The following is a 17,433-nucleotide window of genomic DNA, read 5'->3' on the forward strand; positions in this document are numbered from 1 at the left end:
GCTAAGGGCAAAAAAGAATTGAAGACTCTCACTTCCCTAAGAATGTTAGAGTCCACCTGGACAAACAGCCTTCCATGAGGTCTCCCAGGCTTTCTGATAAAGCGATGGCTCCTCCAGCCAGAACAGAAGTGATTGCATCAAGAGGGGCTTTTCAGACTAAACACTTGTGGTCATGAGCCCCATGGAGGGTGTCTTTTACTCTTTAAATTCGATGTGGGCCAAGATGTTGGAGAAGTTTCTTTGCTTTAGGATCCCGAGACTTCAGGTACGGTTCATAGACCAGTGTCCGCCAGAGCTTATCAAACAGAGAGTACAGAACTACTCTGAATCTCTTTTTTGTTGTTGTTACTCATGCGTTTCATTTCACTATTACTTCTGGGGACCTAGGGGGTTTTTTTTCAGGGAAGTCTCTGCTTTCCCTAGTAGTTTTCAGAGCTGTTAGAAAGGGAAGTGCTGTGACCCTGTGCAAGCAAAGGCAAGGCCAGGTGTGGTGGTGCACAGATGTATTCCCAACACCTAGAAGGCAGAGGCAGTTGAATCCGGGCAGGTTCAAGGCTCATCTATCTATACAGTGAATGTTAAGCTAGCCAGAGCTACATAGCAAGAGCCTGTTTCTAAAAACCAAACCAACCAACAAACCAACCAACCAAACAGATGGAGGAAGATGAACTTTCTATTTAAGTTTTCTTATAGTCTCTTAGTGGGGAATATCAAGGCTTCCTGTTTTTCTAGATTTGGAGCATAGTCCATGGGGCAAGAATTAGTCTGGTTGTTGCCTCATGAGGTACGAGCTCTTGGACTCTTGCCCAGGTTTACTAAAGACATTTTTTTGTGTGTGGTTTACAGGGTGCTGCTGATGGAGATTGGTGAGAATTTGGATCAGAATGATGTGTCCTCCTTAGTTTTCCTTACAAAGGATTACACAGGCAGAGGCAAGGTAGCCAAGGACAAGGTGAGTTGTCTTTTTTTGGTGCCTGTTCCAGAATGCCACCAGAAGTAGAGCATGCTCCTTGTGGTATGAAGACAGGGGAGTGGGTTGCCTGCTGCCATGTTTCCAGGATTGAGACATCTGAGGCACTCTCTTATAGTACTGGTAGCAAGAGAGTTGGTTTTTAATTGAGAATAGGTTAGTACTAACTCCTCATGTGTCTTGGGTGTTTTTAGATTCAGTCCTGATTTCTGTAAAATTGACAGGCCTAGCTTATATCAATTTTTTTCTGGTTTGATAGTTCTCTTCTGGGTTGGGCATCCTAGCTGCTTGTGTGGAGTAGAGACCCGGAGCACTTGCTGGTCCGCTCTCTTCATGCTTGCCCACCGCTGTTTATTTCCCTGGATGGCCTGTGGAGGTGGTTTGGTGTGAGGGAGCTGGGATGTAGGTCCTTCTGAGTCACCTGTCTGGGAAGTGGCTCAGTGTAGGATTAGAACTGTTGGGATTGTTCGAAGAGTGACCTGCTGACCTCACCTGGTTTGCCTAAGCTTTGGGAAAGCCAAGAAAAATCTACATCCCTGGTGGTGACAACAGGTCTTCCTGGTAGCTACCCTTCCTCTAAGAATTTCCTCAGGCTTCTTCATGGTTATAGAAATATGGGAGAACAACGTGTTTCCACATCAAATGTAGAATGAAAATGAAACAGGAATTTTGTGTGTGTGTGTGTGTGTGTGTGTGTGAGTGTGTATGGGGGGTTTTCTTTAGCCAACTCCTACCACTTATAAAGGATTAATTCTGCTTATTGTCTTTGTAAAATAATGATAACAGTTAAGTAACCAAATGTTAATCATGTGAGCAGAATAAAATCCATGCTTTTGAAATATGGTTCTTTAACCATCCTGGTGGTTGAAGTTGAATGAGTAAGAGAGCCCCATTTCTTCACATAGCCTCCCTCTGGGTCAGGATGACCTGAAATGTTGAACATTAATGAAAACAGTTTTAGAACTTTCAAATAACATTATGAGGATTTCTTTTATCAATCTTTTCCCTAGCTACATTTTCTTTTCAGTACCCCCCAACCAACCCCCACTCTGGGAATCCCTTGTAGCATTTACTATAATGCCAGTCTGGAGTTTTGTAAGACCATTATCTCAGGAAGAGTTCATTCTTTGGCCTGATCATTCCTGACTCCATGTTGATGTGAAACAGCCCTTTTATCTATCTGTCCCAAACATGAGAACATGTTTCTGACCAAAGGAGTTAGCATAACAAACAGATAGATTCTCATGTAGTCCAGGCTGGCCTCACTGTGTAGCAGAGGATGGCCTTGAAACTTCTGGTCTTCCTGCCTCTATCTCCTGAGTGCTGGGATTACAGACGTTCACCACCACATCTGGTTTATGTGGTGCTGGGGATCAGTCCCAAGGCATCATGCATGCTAGGCAAGCACTCTACATCCAAGCTAGAGCTCCAGCCCTCATCTCTTTAAGTCAAATTCAGAAGGGTTCTTTGTTCTGGGTAGAGCTGTCTGGATTGGGATAAACGAGTTACCACAAGGTCTCATCTTGTCACCTTTTACTGTTATGACCCTATAGACTTGCACTGGGGACTTGTCAGCTCCACTCACATGTGTTTCTTGTTCATGGCTTTCTTAGAGTTTCTTGGATCTGGTGATTGAACTGGAGAAACTGAATCTGATTGCTTCAGATCAATTGAATTTATTAGAAAAGTGCCTGAAGAACATCCACAGAATAGACTTGAAGACAAAGATCCAGAAGTATACACACTCCAGTAAGTAATTTTGGCTTCTCAGTGGCCTTTTGTACTTTACTCTGTGCATGGTAGCAATGGTCTGTGAAGATTCATTTGTTGGATCAGGATTGAAACAGAACCTGAGAGTCCCAGCCCCCTCTGGTCTATGTCAGGAGATCATATTCCTTTATAGCTTTCAGGTCCCAGTATCCCCACTCCACTGGCAAATCTCTTGAAAATTGCCACCAAGCAGTTCTTAACATTCTGGTCTTTAAAGATGTCTGCAGCTCTGTTTTTTTTTTTTTTTTTTTAATTTATTTTATGTGTATGAGTACACTGTAGCTGTACAAATGGCTGTGAGCCATCATGTGGCTGCTGGGAATTGAACTCAGGACCTCTCCTTGCTCCGGCCCCACTTGCTCCAGTGTAATACACTGTAGCTGTCTTCAGATGCACCAGAAGAGGGCATCAGCTCACATTATGGATGGTCGTGAGCCACCATGTGGTTGCTGGGATTTGAACTCAGGACCTTTGGAAGAGCAGTCAGTGCTCTTATCCGCTGAGCCATCTCGCCAGCCCCTGTAGCTCTGTTTTTAAAAGGCAGAGAGGCTGTGGACATTCCGGACTTTGTAGGTTGAACCCTGTTGCCCAGTTCCATGTTAGACCTGATGATCACCGTCTACCTCTGGGTGGTGTCACTGCATCTGATTGCTGTCCTATGTGTGTGCTGTGTTTCATTAAACTGCATGGAAAAGGTCACTTTTGGTTTCTTTCTTTACTAAAGGGGGTCAGCCTTCTCCTTTACCCTACCTTACCTTGTAGCCTCAGCCTTAGCTTGGCTTTTCTTAGCAGGTCACTGACTCTACAGGGTCATGAGGTTAATAAAAGTCATGGCTAAGACCTGCTTACCTACATGGCAACCTGTCTGAATGACTAATGAAGAATCTGAAATAGGAATGATTCTTAGTTTTCTCTCTGATTAAATATTTTATATATATATATAATGTGTGTTTGACCCACACACATGTGCACATGCATGTGTGTGTGCACTCACTTGCTTATGAGTGAGTTGTTTCTTTCCTTTCACCATGTGGGTCCTGGGGATTGAACTTAAATTGTCAGACTTGGTGGCAAGTGCTTTTACCTCTGGAGTCAGCCCACCAGCTCTTTTAGTCATCCTTACTGATTGCAGAAGAGTCATCTAATTGATGTTTTGAATTCAGGCAGGTGCAGGTTTAAGGTATTTTGAAAGATGACGGTTGACTGGGACTGAAGCATTGTCGAAGACTCACGTGATAATGTATGAACCTTAGCTCCTTTCTGTCTTTGTAGGCCAAGAAGCAAGATCAAATATGAATACCCTCCAGACTTCTCTCCCAAAATTGAGTATCAAGGAACATTTATATAACTCAAGGGTGAGTCTGGAGCCAGTGTACGGAATACCAGCATGAACCAGTTTCAGAGATGTAATAAAAATAAACATTTCATTTCATATGTTGTAATAGCTAAACATTCTGTCTGATAGATGTGTTTAAGAATGTATATAATTTCTTATGATTATAAACCTTAGTAGTGTTCAAAAATATATTTGGAGAATTTTATGAAATATATAACGAGAAAATAATGTATATACCCATTACCTGGGCATAACTACTGTGGAAAGCTTCCTTTTAGTCTCTGTCCTGGGTGCATTAGTAAATGTCTATTTATAAAATTGAATATCTTTTTCATTCTTTGTTTCTTTGAGGAGTCAAGTTTTAAAATGAAAGCAGGTAAAGAAAAAGTTAAACGTCCCCAAAGAGATTTTAAGGTTGCTTCCGTCCACCTCGCAGAACTCATGCCCCACTTCCTTTCTGTTAAGGAGACTATTCTTGACCAGTTTCTTCTATAACCATGCACAGAGAATCTTCCCACAGAGTGTCTGCTTTTGTACAAGCGGTAGCATATTATGTCTGCTCTTCTGAACAGAGGATAGTTCCATATGGTTAATATAAGATTGTTTCTAGTTAATTATTGTTTGTATTATTTTGAATGACACCCCTACACCTTTATTTTCTTTTGAGACAAGAACTTACCTGTAACCCAGCCTGGCCTGGAATCCATTATGTAACCTAGGCTGGTCTTGAACTTGCAATGAGCTTCCTCTAGCTTCCACTTCCTAAGTGCTGACATTATAGGCATGTCTTGCCAGAGGACTCAGGGTTTCCATTTTCTACATGTACAAAATGTATTTAGTTCGTTTTTGCTGCTATATAGATTGCCTCCATTCCTTTGTTACTAGAAACAATGGTGCAAAATAAACTTCCTGATTCTTATCTCTTTGTGCATTTGCTTTTAAAAAGAAGATTTAGAAAATCTTTTACTTACTTAATTTGCATGTATGCATGTGTGCCTGCATGAACTTATGTGGACCATATGTGTATGCATGTGTACCTGCATGAATTTATGTGTTCAGGAGCCCAATGAGGTCAAAAGTAGATATCAGGTCTTTTAGGATTGGAATTATAGGCAGTTGTGATTCACAATGTGGGTGCTGGAAATTGAACCTAGGTCATCTGAGAGAACAGGCAGCACTCTTAACCGCTGAGCCATCTCTCCAGTCTCCATCTGCCTTTTTCCTGAGTGTCATTTTAATTTGGGAAACTTCTTTTTTTTTAACTGAGTGACATAAAAGATTTCTTTCTCTAGTTAATGATCACAAATGTCACATGGTTGTTTATATAGTTATGTTCTGAGGAGGACAAATCCTCTTGTGCCTGCTTGTGAGAAGAACAGTGGTATAATATTAACCTAACCCCTTGAAAGTTATGTGGACTTTGAGGTGGACTTACACTGGACTGGTTGAATTGTAAACACTTCTAGAAGTGTGTATCATGAAAACATTCTCCTGATATATATATTTTTTTACATAATAGTCTCTTAGTTTATTATAAACCAGCTTGATAGGCCACAGAAAAAAAGGACAATGTACAGCCTTTTGGGAAACAGGCAAGGAGCTGAAGAGGACCAAGATGAGTCTAGGGCCTGGGAGGGCACATTTCCCAGGGAGGGAGCCCTGAAAGGGAAGCCAGTCAATCCAGTGAGACTCCATGAACAGCATTCTCCTGACTGATGAGCAGTTTCTCAGAGAGTACTAGTGATAGGGAGCACCGAGCAAGACTTGCAAAGCTAAATGGCTGTTAAGGAATGTGTGTACTGCCCACCCACTTACTCACCGACATAAGGACATGTCTGTCTAAAGCAGTCAATCCATGACGACCTCTTGCAGGCCAGGCCAGCCCTATACTTATTCTACTCTTTCCCACTAGATCTATAAACTACAGTCACCCCATTGCTTAGGGACAGCTTTTAATTTGTCCTTCTAGTCTCCGATACCTTTAGGCACGGTCCTTTAGGATATTCTGAGCTCTTTCTTCCACCACCTGGGAGATTGTTATAACATAAGCTGTCATTCTTAGTGAAAACCCTTCATATCTTCACTACAGTGTTTCTGTTCTGCAAGTGCAGCATCTTCACTGTGTCACCTGTTCAGAGTCCAGCATGCTTTGTGCTTCCTTTCTCTTTACCCTTGCTGAATCTGACATGTGACCTGATCTCTCAGTTAGCAAGCAGGCTCTAGGACAGAGGAATCTGGTAACGTTCTTACAAGATTTAGGAACTGCAGATACAACTAGGTTATGTTTCAGCTCATCTAAGGCTAAGTAAATGCTTCATAAATTACTGTGGCATTACCTGACACAAGACTGCAAAATCAAAAGAAGTTATATGACTGCACTATAATGCCTTTAAAGTCTAGCTTTGATTTGATCTCTCTCGCGCTCTCTCTCTCTCTCTTTTTTTTTTTTTTTTTTTTTTTTTTTTTTTTTTGGTTTTTCAAGACAGGGTTTCTCTGTGTGGCCCTGGCTGTCCTGGAACTCACTCTGTAGACCAGGCTGGCCTTGAACTCAGAAATCTGCCTGCCTCTGCCTCCCAAGTGCTGAAATTAAAGGTGTGTGCCACCACCGCCTGGCCTGATTTGATCTCTTTTCAAAAGCACCTAAAAGTCAATGTGTATCTATTTGTGGTGGGTTGCCAATGACCAGGTTCTGATTAAGTCATGGATCGTTCCAGGATGGGGGAACCATAGCTTGAATGTCTTTCTTCAGTTTACATACAGTCGTACTCTCAGACACAGCTTAATGGAGAATATACTTCTTTGGCTAGGTAAGCCGCTGTTGATCAGATGGTGGCCGAAAGTGATGTCATCTTACAGAAGTTCCACCTTCTGAGAAGAGAGAAGGGTCAGTTCAGTCTTTCAGGAGTGGTTTCAGTTCTTGATTGTCATGACATATATATCACTATTTTTGTAGCTTGGAAGTCATTTTTTTCAAAAGCCATTGTTGGATATTATTTGTTTAGTTTGTGGTGCCAGCTGGACCCAGGGCTTTGGGTACACACATTTATTAAGTGTTTTTATACATGCTATACTGTGCTGAGTGTCTGTGAATATTTAAACACCATAAATACCCTTTTTAGCAGAAGCTGGTGAGATGGCTTAGCACTTAAGATTACAGGCTTGATTCTCAGCTCACAGCTGTCCATGACTCTACTTCTAAAGAATCTAATGCCTCTTCTGATCTCCATGGACCCCAGCACATACAGAAGCACATACATACATGCAAAACACTCATCTACATTAAAAAACAAAGCTACCATATATATGCTAGGTACCATTCTGTTCTTATCCTCATTTTTGCAGCTGAAGGAGAAGATACAGAGGTAGAGGACTACAAAGGTTGAACTGGCAGAGGTGGGATTCACAGACAGAGGTTTATGGCCTAAAACTCACACCTGCAGTCAAGCTTTGCTTTGCCCCGTGTTAAAGGAATAGATTAGAAGAATCATGGTTTCCATTTTCTGCATGTACTAAAATGTATTTAGTTCTTTTTTGCTGATGTATAGATTGCTTCCATTCCTTTGTTACTAGAAACAATGGTGCAAAATAAACTTCCTGATTCTTATCTCTTTGTGCATTTGCTTTTAAAAAGAAGATTTAGAAAATTTTTTACCTACTTAAAGTAAAATATTAAGTGATTATTATTTAGAAAAATAAATATTAATTTACTTACTTAAAATAAAAGTAATTAAGAAAGACAATTACCATCAACCTCTGGCCTTCATGGGTTCCTTGCAAGCATGTGTATGCACAAGTGCACATATGCACAGAGAAGGAGATGGGGAGGGAGAGGGAAAGGGAGATGGGGGAGGGAGTGGGCAGGCACAGGACAGAGAGAGGGAGATGGGCAGGGACAGGGAGAGATTGGTTCAAAGCTGAGTGTGGTAGCACAGGACAGTCTTGGGTCCCAGTATATTCTAAGTTGGGACCTTATAACACCCATGCTGCACTGTAAGAGCTGGCTTAGAGCTGTTTCGAAGCAGTATTCTATGCATTCCACCTTCCTAATGTTTTCATTTCTTATTGGGAGACTGACTTGATCTTTGACAATATAGTGTAGAATTTATGGAGTTAACAGTCCCTGCAGTTCATTTTTAGGTAACTGTGAAGGTGATATTTTTATTTTTTCCCCCCTGTGTAAAAATATCAAGCTATTTAAAGAGGTGTAACATAGCGAGCCTCTGAAGAAACTAACACAGTGTGACCTTCTTTTTTATATTTGAAGCTCCAGAATGGGCGAAGTAAAGAGCCAAGATTTGTGGAACACCATGGCATTCAAAGTAAGCCATCAATTTCTTTTATCTCCTCTTTATAAATGCTTGCTACTTTAAGTACAAGGAGCTCAGGTATATAGTTCAGTGGTAGAGCACTTGCCAAGCATGAACGAGGCCCCGGGTTTGATCCACAGCACTATGGGAAAAAAATTACACATTGTGGTGTGGGGTGGTCCATGCTTATTGTCCTAGCTGCTAGAGAGTTGAAGTAGGAGCTTCTCTTGTACCCAGGAGTTCAAGACCAGCCTCCTTAGCAACACAGGAAGACCCTGCCATCTGAAAGAGAGAAAAAGAGAGAAAGGAAAGACGGAAAAGTTCCATTTTAGAGCTGGATGCTCCCTTTATTCACATATTTTTAACCAAGCTCTCAAAGAGCAGAAGCATGCTCCTGAAATGCCCTCCTCTTTGGTACTCCCAGTTACTCTCTGACTTAGTGCATCTAAATCTAATGGAACACTGACTTCATCAGGTGCATCGCCTTGGCTGTATTTGTGAGCGATGTGGCATTTGTGCTTCTGAAATGGAACTATAACCAGACCATGTTAAACATTAATCCAAGCGTGATAATAAGGCATGTGAAAGCACATATCGAGCAGCAGGAAGAAGAAAGGCCAATCTGGAAACCCCAGAAAGGACAGTCTCTCTCTTCCATAAAAAGAAAAGAAATGCTATTGAAAGCCCGTTCATTTCAACCTACATGGTCTTTTCTTAAAATGTCAGCACTTTAGCCCTGGCATTCCCTAAAGTCTTTATTCATTTATTTATTTGTGTATTTATTTTTATATTTACATGTGGGGGTGGAGATAGAACCTTTCTGCATAGCCTGGCTGGGCTGGTATTTACGATGTAGCTCACGTTAACTTCAGATTCACACCAATCTTCCTGCTTTAGTCTTCTGAGGGCTTGGACTACAGTGGTGTCCCACCACACCTGGCTTAGAACATCACTTTTAAAAGAGATTTATTTATTTATTTATTTTATGTATATGAGTACACTATCACTGTCTTCAGACCCACCAGAAGATCCCATTACAGATGGTTGTGAGCCATCATGTGTTTGCTTGGAATTGAACTTAGGATCTTTGGAAGAGCAGCCGGTGCTCCCAAACCTCTGAGCCATTTCTCCAGCCCAGAATACCAGTTTTTAAAAAAGTACTGAGGCCTTTCTAAATAGAGAGTCAGGTCTCAGCCTTACACTGGTGAGGTGGCTTGTGTTGTAAGCCAGCAAGGGCTCTAGGCCTCCACAGAGGGCAGTGTGACCCAAGGGCCTTTGAGTCTGTTGTGTGCACAGGAGAGGGGCACGGACACGAGTCAGGCAGCGCGAACTTTTTGGGTGGGGCGGCGCCGTGGCCCTGATCGAAGCCTTGTGGATGCATCTTGTGTAGCCTGCAGGCTGCGTGTGCTCCTGGAAACTGAGAACCATTTTACCCTGACTAGCCAGATGGTGCCGCTCACGCCTGCCGCTCCCTACTTACCGTTCTTCTCTCCAGAGAAAACTGTGGAGAACGGAATTCGTTTCTGAAGCGACAGCCTGTTTCTTAAAACACTGGTGAGGTGGAAGAGTTAGCACTCTGAATGCTGTTTAAAATGGACCAAAAAAAAAAAAAAAAGGAGACCCAGCAGGCTTGCTTAGGAATGTAAAACAAACTCGCTCTTTCCACTGTGATCCTATCATGGGGTCCAGATGAGTACTCGAAGCTCCCCACACTTGCTGACACTGTCTGCTTTGACCTGGACTTGACTTACTAATAAAAGGAAAAGCATTTGGTTAGGTTTGCCTTAAACTAAGAAGCTTAAGATAATCAAGCCATGTATGTATTCAGTCAGGTCAGTTTGGACTTGCAAATGGCTCCTACTGAAAGGTCATGATGGTGGGAGTAGTGACCACCCTGGTACCACGCTTCTTCTCAATCTTCAGCCAAGATGCCATGTCACACTCAGATTTTCTAAGGAAGAATAATTTGAGTACATGACTGCAGGCTGTGCAGTCACAGAGTCCCGTCTGCCACTCGTCTCATGGGCTTTCTTTTCTGTTACAATAAACATTGATTGTTATAACAGAAGAAAAATCAAGAAAAATCCCCTCCTAATTTCATATATCAGCAATAGCCACAGTTATATTTGGTTTATTTTAGCCCATTACTTTTTATTAAAAAGGGTCTTGTTAGCTGGGCAGTGGTGGCGCACACCTTTAATCCCAGCACTTGGGAGGCAGAGGCAGGCGGGTTTCTGAGTTCGAGGCCAGCCTGGTCTACAGAGTGAGTTCCAGGGCTAAACAGAACCCCTGTCTCAAAAAACCACCCACCCACCCAACCAACCAACCAACCAAAAAAAAAGGGGGGTCTTGTTACATAGGTAGGTCTTTAACAACCATCTTCTAAAGGGCTGGGATTTCTAGTGTAGGCCAACATGCCCAGCTAGCGCTCGATTTATATGCTTTTATCTTCATTTTGCTGTTGGGGAGTCAACCTAGAACCTCATGCATGCTGGTCAAGTGCTAGAGCATTGATCCCACAGTGGTTGATTTAAACCTCTTCATCTTTAACCCGAAGTACAGTCACTTGTCCCTTAGTGTCTGTAGGTGACTTATTCTAGGATGCCCCATGGTTACCACAATTTGCAGATGCTCAGTCTCTTATACAGCAGGGTATAGATAGCATTTGGGTAGAACCTGTCCACATGCACTCCTACACTTAAGCCATCACTAGATTACTTACAATGCTTCGTACAATGGAAATGCTATAGCTTTTATACTTTATTCTTTAGGGGACAGTGACAAGAAGGGTCTTATGCATGTTATTCTGTATCAAGTCCATGTTATTTAGTCATCTATTTTAATATACATGTGTTGCATGGATGTGTAAATGCATAGCAGTTATTCTTAGCCTTTTAAACATTGTAAAGTAAGCAATCATATGTATCACTATTGACATAATTGATTTTATGTTTATGACTTTTAGGTTTTTCCTAGCCTGGGCCAGTGTAAGCAGTTAGTCGATAGATGTCTTTGAAACACATTTTTCTAAATTTAGGATTAATTATTTCCTTAAAACTTCTAAAAGTGCTGGGTGGTGGTAGCACAAGCCTTTAATCCCAGCCTGGTCTATAGAGTGAGTACCAGGACAGCCAGGGCTACACAGAGAAACCCTGTCTTGAAAAACCAAAAAAAGAAAAAAAGAAAGACACTTACTTACCATCAACTTCTGGCCTCCATGGGTTGTTTGCAAGCGTGCGTATGCACAAGTGCACATTTGCACAGAGGAGATGGAAAGGGAGATGGAGGAGGGAGAGGGCAGGGACAGGACAGAGAGAGGGACAGGGACAGAGACGGGGAGAGATTGGTTCAAAGCTGATTGTGGTAGCACAGGACAGTAAACCTAGCACTCATTTGTGGAGGAGAACAAGTTTGAGGCCAGCCTGGGCTATATATCAAGAGCCTACCTCTGAAACCAAACCAAACTCAAAGCCAAACCAAACAACCCAATTCATTCCCCTGAATCTTTCAGATGCTGAAAAGGCCCCCTCCCCCCTCTATCTTTAGACACCATTTCTCACTTCACAGCAGTCTTGGCCCAGAGACTGAACAAGCTAATGAGATGACAGCTCTTCAGCGATTGAGGTGTGAGCCAGCCCTTTTGTGGCTTCAGAACCCAGTGCTTCCCCCACTTGTGTAGGCTGTGTGAGTCATTGTTGTGGAGCCGAGTTCGCTGTGGGTTCCAGCACTTTTCAGGCTTGCAGAGTTCTGTCTTGCTGCTGACATTTTATTTTATCAGCTCCCAGCATCATTGAACTATGAAAACATTGGCCATCTGTTCGGTACAGAGCACACATACATAAGCTCCCCTCTCCTGCACACTCCAACACTCTTCCCTTTAGATGTCCAGAGTTTTGGCCTATGTAGGAAAGCCATAGTGAAGTGACAGTTTTGAATTCTCCTTATCAGGTTAAAAACTCACCAGCCACCTGGTGGTCACCTGGAGGACGACTACTACTTTCACTTGTGTGTCATAGTTTTTCTACATAGTCCTGGAATAACGGGGCTTTTGAGTTTTCCTTAGGGTCAGGCTCTTCTATGTGAGGTTGGAACATTAGGCTGAGTCTAGCTGGAGAAAGAATGGGAAGTTAAAGAAACGGGCAAACAAAACAGTCAGGAGAGAAGGAACTCAGCCAGCCTGGGTGGGGGCTTAGTTCTCCTTTGTAAATGATTCTCTCTCTTATCCCCCAGGAAAACCTGTGAAGACATCCATTCAGGAATCAGGAGCTTTTTTGCCTCCGGTAAAGAATACATTTTCTGATTTCATATTGCACGCGAGGGTATATACTAGTACACTGATGTCTTAAAAAACAAACAAAAAACCAGCCAAAACTATTTAAAATTCTTTGTGACAGCCTGGTGGAGGTGGCGCATGCCTTTAATCCCAGCACTTGGGAGGCAGAGGCAGGTGGATTTCTGAATTTGAGGCCAGCCTGGTCTACAGAGTGAGTTCCAGGACAACCAGGGCTACACAGAGAAACCCTGTCTCGAAAAAAACAAAACAAAACAAAATTCTTTGTGACAACTGGGTGCCTGTGCATAATTCTGAGAACTCAGTGAGCAGGAACCTTGAATATAACAAAGAAAAATTATGTTCAAGTGGAAGGCTTGAATGTGCTTTGGAATGCAGGGAAATTCCAAGCGGCGGCTCTCACCATAACTACTGATGAACATACAAGTGGGCAGTGCCACTGTGCTGAACCGTGTCGAGCCCTGGCTTTTGTCTGGGCTGATGACCTCTTCAGAGGAAGCAGTGGAAAGCCTCCATTGGTACTGGCTTAGAAAGTTGATTCTTGGTGCTAGTTTAGGCTTCTATGGTGACCTATCGTCTCTCTTTCAAATTATCTTTATTCTGCAAAGCTAAGACACATGTAAAGAAATTATAACTCTTACTCAAAAGAAGTGAGAACTGAAATACCTGTTTGTCTTAAGCTCATTGCTATGATAGGGGGAATTGACATTACTGGGAAATGGGAAATGTCAGCTGCAATGGCTTTAGGCTCTGTCTATTGAGCGATTTCACCTGCCAAAGGGGATGTTTAAGAAGAAGAATAATGGATGGGTGAGACCTTAAGTCTCAGAGAAGTATCCAGCATCTTTAATTCTTGCCTTTCTTTCTAGCACATCCATGAAGAGAGTTATAGGATGCAGAGCAAGCCCCTAGGAATCTGCCTGATCATCGATTGTGTTGGCCACGACGCAGGTAGGTGTGGACACCCGGGATTCACTCATTCCCTACAGCATGTTCATGGACCAAGCAAGCTGGGTTTGTCAGCATGGCAGACATTAACTGCAGTATCAAAGTACACTACTGTGGTGCTTGCTTCTTAGCCATGTCATAGTCTAGTATTTATCGGGCTAAGGGAACTTTTTATGCCATATGGTCAGCCAGTGGTCCCGTCATCTTTTGAGGCCTCGGAGTCTTCTGTAGGGTCCTCTGTATTCGACTGACAGATGAGGGAGTAGAGACTATGTCGTGGATCTCATCACAGATTTTAGAGAAAGGCCTGAGAAGGATGTGCCTCATTAATTTCTATTGGTCAGTACTTATGTGGCTTGAGCTAACTACAACAGACAAAGATAAATCAGTCGAGCTATGGCTTAGGAGGAACATGAGATGGACTAAGTTGTGGAAGTTGGTGTGTCTTTACCTGTCTTACCTGTGTTTCCTGGGTAATGTGGCTCGGGGTGGTCCTAGTCTGCAGGGGACATTTATAATGAAGGGCATTCTGGTTTCTAATATTGACAGATGTTTCACTTCACCTGGATAGACAGTGAAAGCCTTCCTTGGGGCTATTAAAAACACGTTGTCTGCATTAACGCAGGGGTGGTTAACACTGTTTGAGCCTCGTGTTACTCAGGTTTTCTCTCTGTTTGATCTACCTGTGAGCCATTATCGTTCGGACCTGATTGTTTTGCTCAGTTGTTGGATGTGTCTGGTAGAGACTGAATGAGACAAGCCTAGATGCCTGGGATACCGCTGCATTTAATCATCTCTCTCTTCCTTCAGATGAGTGATCACTGTAGTTCATGACTTTCGTGTCTCTCAACATTCCTTAGCATGAGTCAGATAGATGACTCACTTGAAGTATTACCACAGAGAGATCTGTGAAAAGAGAGACTAAGAGAAGGTCAAGTTAGCAAATGTCAAATTGGATTTCCCAAGATTTCAGCTACAGTCCCACTTTCTCATGTCCTATTTGGCTGCGTGATAAATGTGTCTCTTTCGCTATAGAGAAGAGACCTTTCCATTTGTGATGGTTTGAATGGAAATGACCCCCATAGGCTCATATATTTATGTTCAGTCCTCTGTTGATAAACCATTTGAGAAGGATTAGGAGGTGTAGCCTTGCTGGAGTACATGTGCCTTGGAGGAGGTGTGTAATTGGAGGGGCGTGGCTTTGAGGTTCCGAAAGCCCACACCAGGCCCAGCTTGCTGCCTGTGGATCAGAATATAAACCTATCAGAATATAGACCATGCCTGTCTGCTTCCTGCCATGATGATAATGGACTAAGCCTCTGAAACTGTAAGCAAGCCTCCAATTCAATTCTTCCTTTATAAGAGTTGCCTAGGTCATGGTGTCTCTTCACAGCAATAGTAATGCTAACTCTTAAGACACCATCTTAGCTATTGGCATCTGTAGAAGAATGAGGAAATAGCTTCTCACTGAATTACTAACTGTTCTAAAGGACATTGTGGGATTGTCCTTTTGCTTTTGATTGTGGTTGGTCTTGCTTCCTTCATCACCAGGAAATGTCTGAAATACAGAGCTTTCTGTGTTGTACCTAGGTCTATACTATGAAACTCATAAAGATCAAATCACGACCTGCCGTGAACCAAAAAAACCGCAGCTATTCATGACTGACACCCAGGGCCATGTGCTGAATTCTGTTCCTGAGTTATGGGCAGCTGTGTTTCTATGTGTGCATAGCTGTACTTCTTCCATTGTAGGAGATCATCAGGGTTGGGCCCTGGCAATGATTGCCTGGATTTTAATCATGGCTCTACTGAATCTTAGCTTGTGATGTGAGGCTCAGGGTCTCTGCTACAGTCTCAGTTCATAACAGAGCTTCCCTCATGTGATGGTTGGGAGAGTGACATTATACTCATAAAGAACATAGGACAGTGTCTGGAACAAAGTGTAAGCTAATGTTAGTTTTCTTATTTTGTTTGTTTGACTTTAGTGGAAGTGACTAAGCCATAACACAGTATGGCTTAGCACTTAGTTTATTGAGTCTTCTCTTAGATGAGTAAGGGAATTGGAGGGCCTGAGGACTACACTGGGTTCCAGGGTAAGTGGGGTACATCCCCACGTGTAGCGGCACAGTGGGATGGAGATAGTTACTTTAGAGGGAACAGGTTTCAAGTGGAAATCTCAAGAAGTAAGGTGGAAACACCTGATGTTGACCTCTGGCTTCAACACATGTGTACACGTCCACATATATGATCTCACATGCACCCGTCCCCTAGACACATGCACGCACAGAATGGAGTCCCAGGCAGCAGATGTAGTCCTTCCATGTGACCTAGTTGGAGTAGGTGTATAATTGGAGGGTCAGGGCTTTGAGGTTTCAAAAGCCCACACCAGGCCCAGACTACTGCCTGTCGATCAGGATATAAAGCTCTCAGCTATTGCACCAGCAACATGCCTGTCTGACCTTTTCAAGGTCAACATCTTGAAGATGGAGTATGTGACTAGAGGAGGCCTGGCCCTTGGTGAAGGGCACTTCAGCTGCTCCTTCTCCTGGAGAATCAGGGGCCTCTTAACTCATGTGCTCTTTGCCTTTGAGAATAAAACAAACTGCTGGGTTAGAGTTCACTTATGAATCCTCCCAGCTCTAATCAGCAGATAAGAAACAAGACGGTAAGGTTTGTTCACATTGTGTTGCGCTTTGCTTTGGCACCTGACTGGTCCCAGATCCCTCCGTGAGGCTCAGAACAACAGGAAGGCATTAGCCATCCAGAATGGAAGGACAGTCTCCTCTCACACATTGCTGTACCCCCAGCTCTGTGTCTCCTGATACTTTCCACCGAGGACTCCAGGGCACCTAGCGTTATCGTGCGAGATGTCCTTGGTCTAGTTAATTTTGCCAAATGGTTAACCTTTGGCTGATGCGCAGGGGTCAGAAAATAAACAAGCAGACAAGATAACTGCCAGCTGGAGTGAAGGTTCTGAAGGTAACTAGCAGTAGCAGGACGGGCTGACAATCAGAGCTATCGCTTGACAGAGGCTCCCTCCCATGTGGCAGGTACTTTGCTAATGGCTTCATCAGTAGGAGTGTATGGTCACGCTTTTAGCCACTTTGCACGGATGTAAAGCTCTACAAAGGCAGATGGAAGAGCTTATCTGTCTGTTTTACTGTGTGTCACCAGCAGCTGGACAAAGTGCCGGACACAGTTACTCAGGAAGTATTTTCTGAAGGGGGTGGTGTTGGTAGAGTATCCTCTTCCAGTAACACTGTGTTTTAAAAACCAGCCCTTTAAAGTTTAGAGTTTAGTAGACTTACTTAGTGGACTTATTCAGTCTATCCCCCTCCTCCCCGAAATCAGACTTTCACTAAAGAGTATACAAATCCCCTAAATATTTATAGGCGTATTCTTTTCTTTGCCTGGTAAATCCTTATTAAGATTGTCTTGCAAACAAAGCACCATGCTTGGCCCTGCATGGAGCACATTCTGAGGAGAAGTCTGGTCTCAGAGCCACTGAGAAAAGACATAGTTACTTTTTGGTAAATTACTCTTGAAAATAATCCTTATGGTCAATGACCTCTTCCTGAGGTAGGCAGCAGAGCTGATGGATTTGGCCTCGTTATGTTAGTGTGAGGGGATTGAAGAACACACTCACAGTGTCCAGGTAATTATGTCAGTAACCCAGCAGAGCCAACTGTGTCCTCACCTTCATCTTAGGCATGTAGAAACAGATGCCTCCAGTCACTGGCGAGTGGATGCAAGGCCTGGTTTAAGGCTCTGGCTCTGCGTGTGTGTGTGTGTGTGTGTGTGTGTGTGTGTG

The 17,433-nt window shown here is 43.1% G+C and overlaps 1 protein-coding gene across 3 annotated transcripts in view; it reads left to right on the forward strand.

Annotated features, from left to right (window-relative positions):
• Cflar (CASP8 and FADD like apoptosis regulator) overlaps nucleotides 1–17,433 on the forward strand; it is a 47,772-nt gene that overhangs the window by 18,626 nt on the left and 11,713 nt on the right. For all 3 annotated transcript variants that reach the window (XM_031367588.1, XM_031367586.1, XM_031367587.1), the window contains 6 exons: nucleotides 847–952; nucleotides 2,584–2,719; nucleotides 4,013–4,095; nucleotides 8,341–8,395; nucleotides 12,614–12,663; nucleotides 13,544–13,625. In XM_031367588.1, coding sequence (XP_031223448.1) covers nucleotides 857–952; nucleotides 2,584–2,719; nucleotides 4,013–4,095; nucleotides 8,341–8,395; nucleotides 12,614–12,663; nucleotides 13,544–13,625 — 502 coding nt within the window. In that variant the 5' untranslated portion in view covers nucleotides 847–856. The remainder of the gene's footprint in view (nucleotides 1–846; nucleotides 953–2,583; nucleotides 2,720–4,012; nucleotides 4,096–8,340; nucleotides 8,396–12,613; nucleotides 12,664–13,543; nucleotides 13,626–17,433) is intronic.

Source organism: Mastomys coucha, unplaced genomic scaffold (assembly GCF_008632895.1).
Source record: "Mastomys coucha isolate ucsf_1 unplaced genomic scaffold, UCSF_Mcou_1 pScaffold14, whole genome shotgun sequence".
In the NCBI taxonomy this organism is placed as follows: domain Eukaryota; kingdom Metazoa; phylum Chordata; class Mammalia; order Rodentia; family Muridae; genus Mastomys; species Mastomys coucha.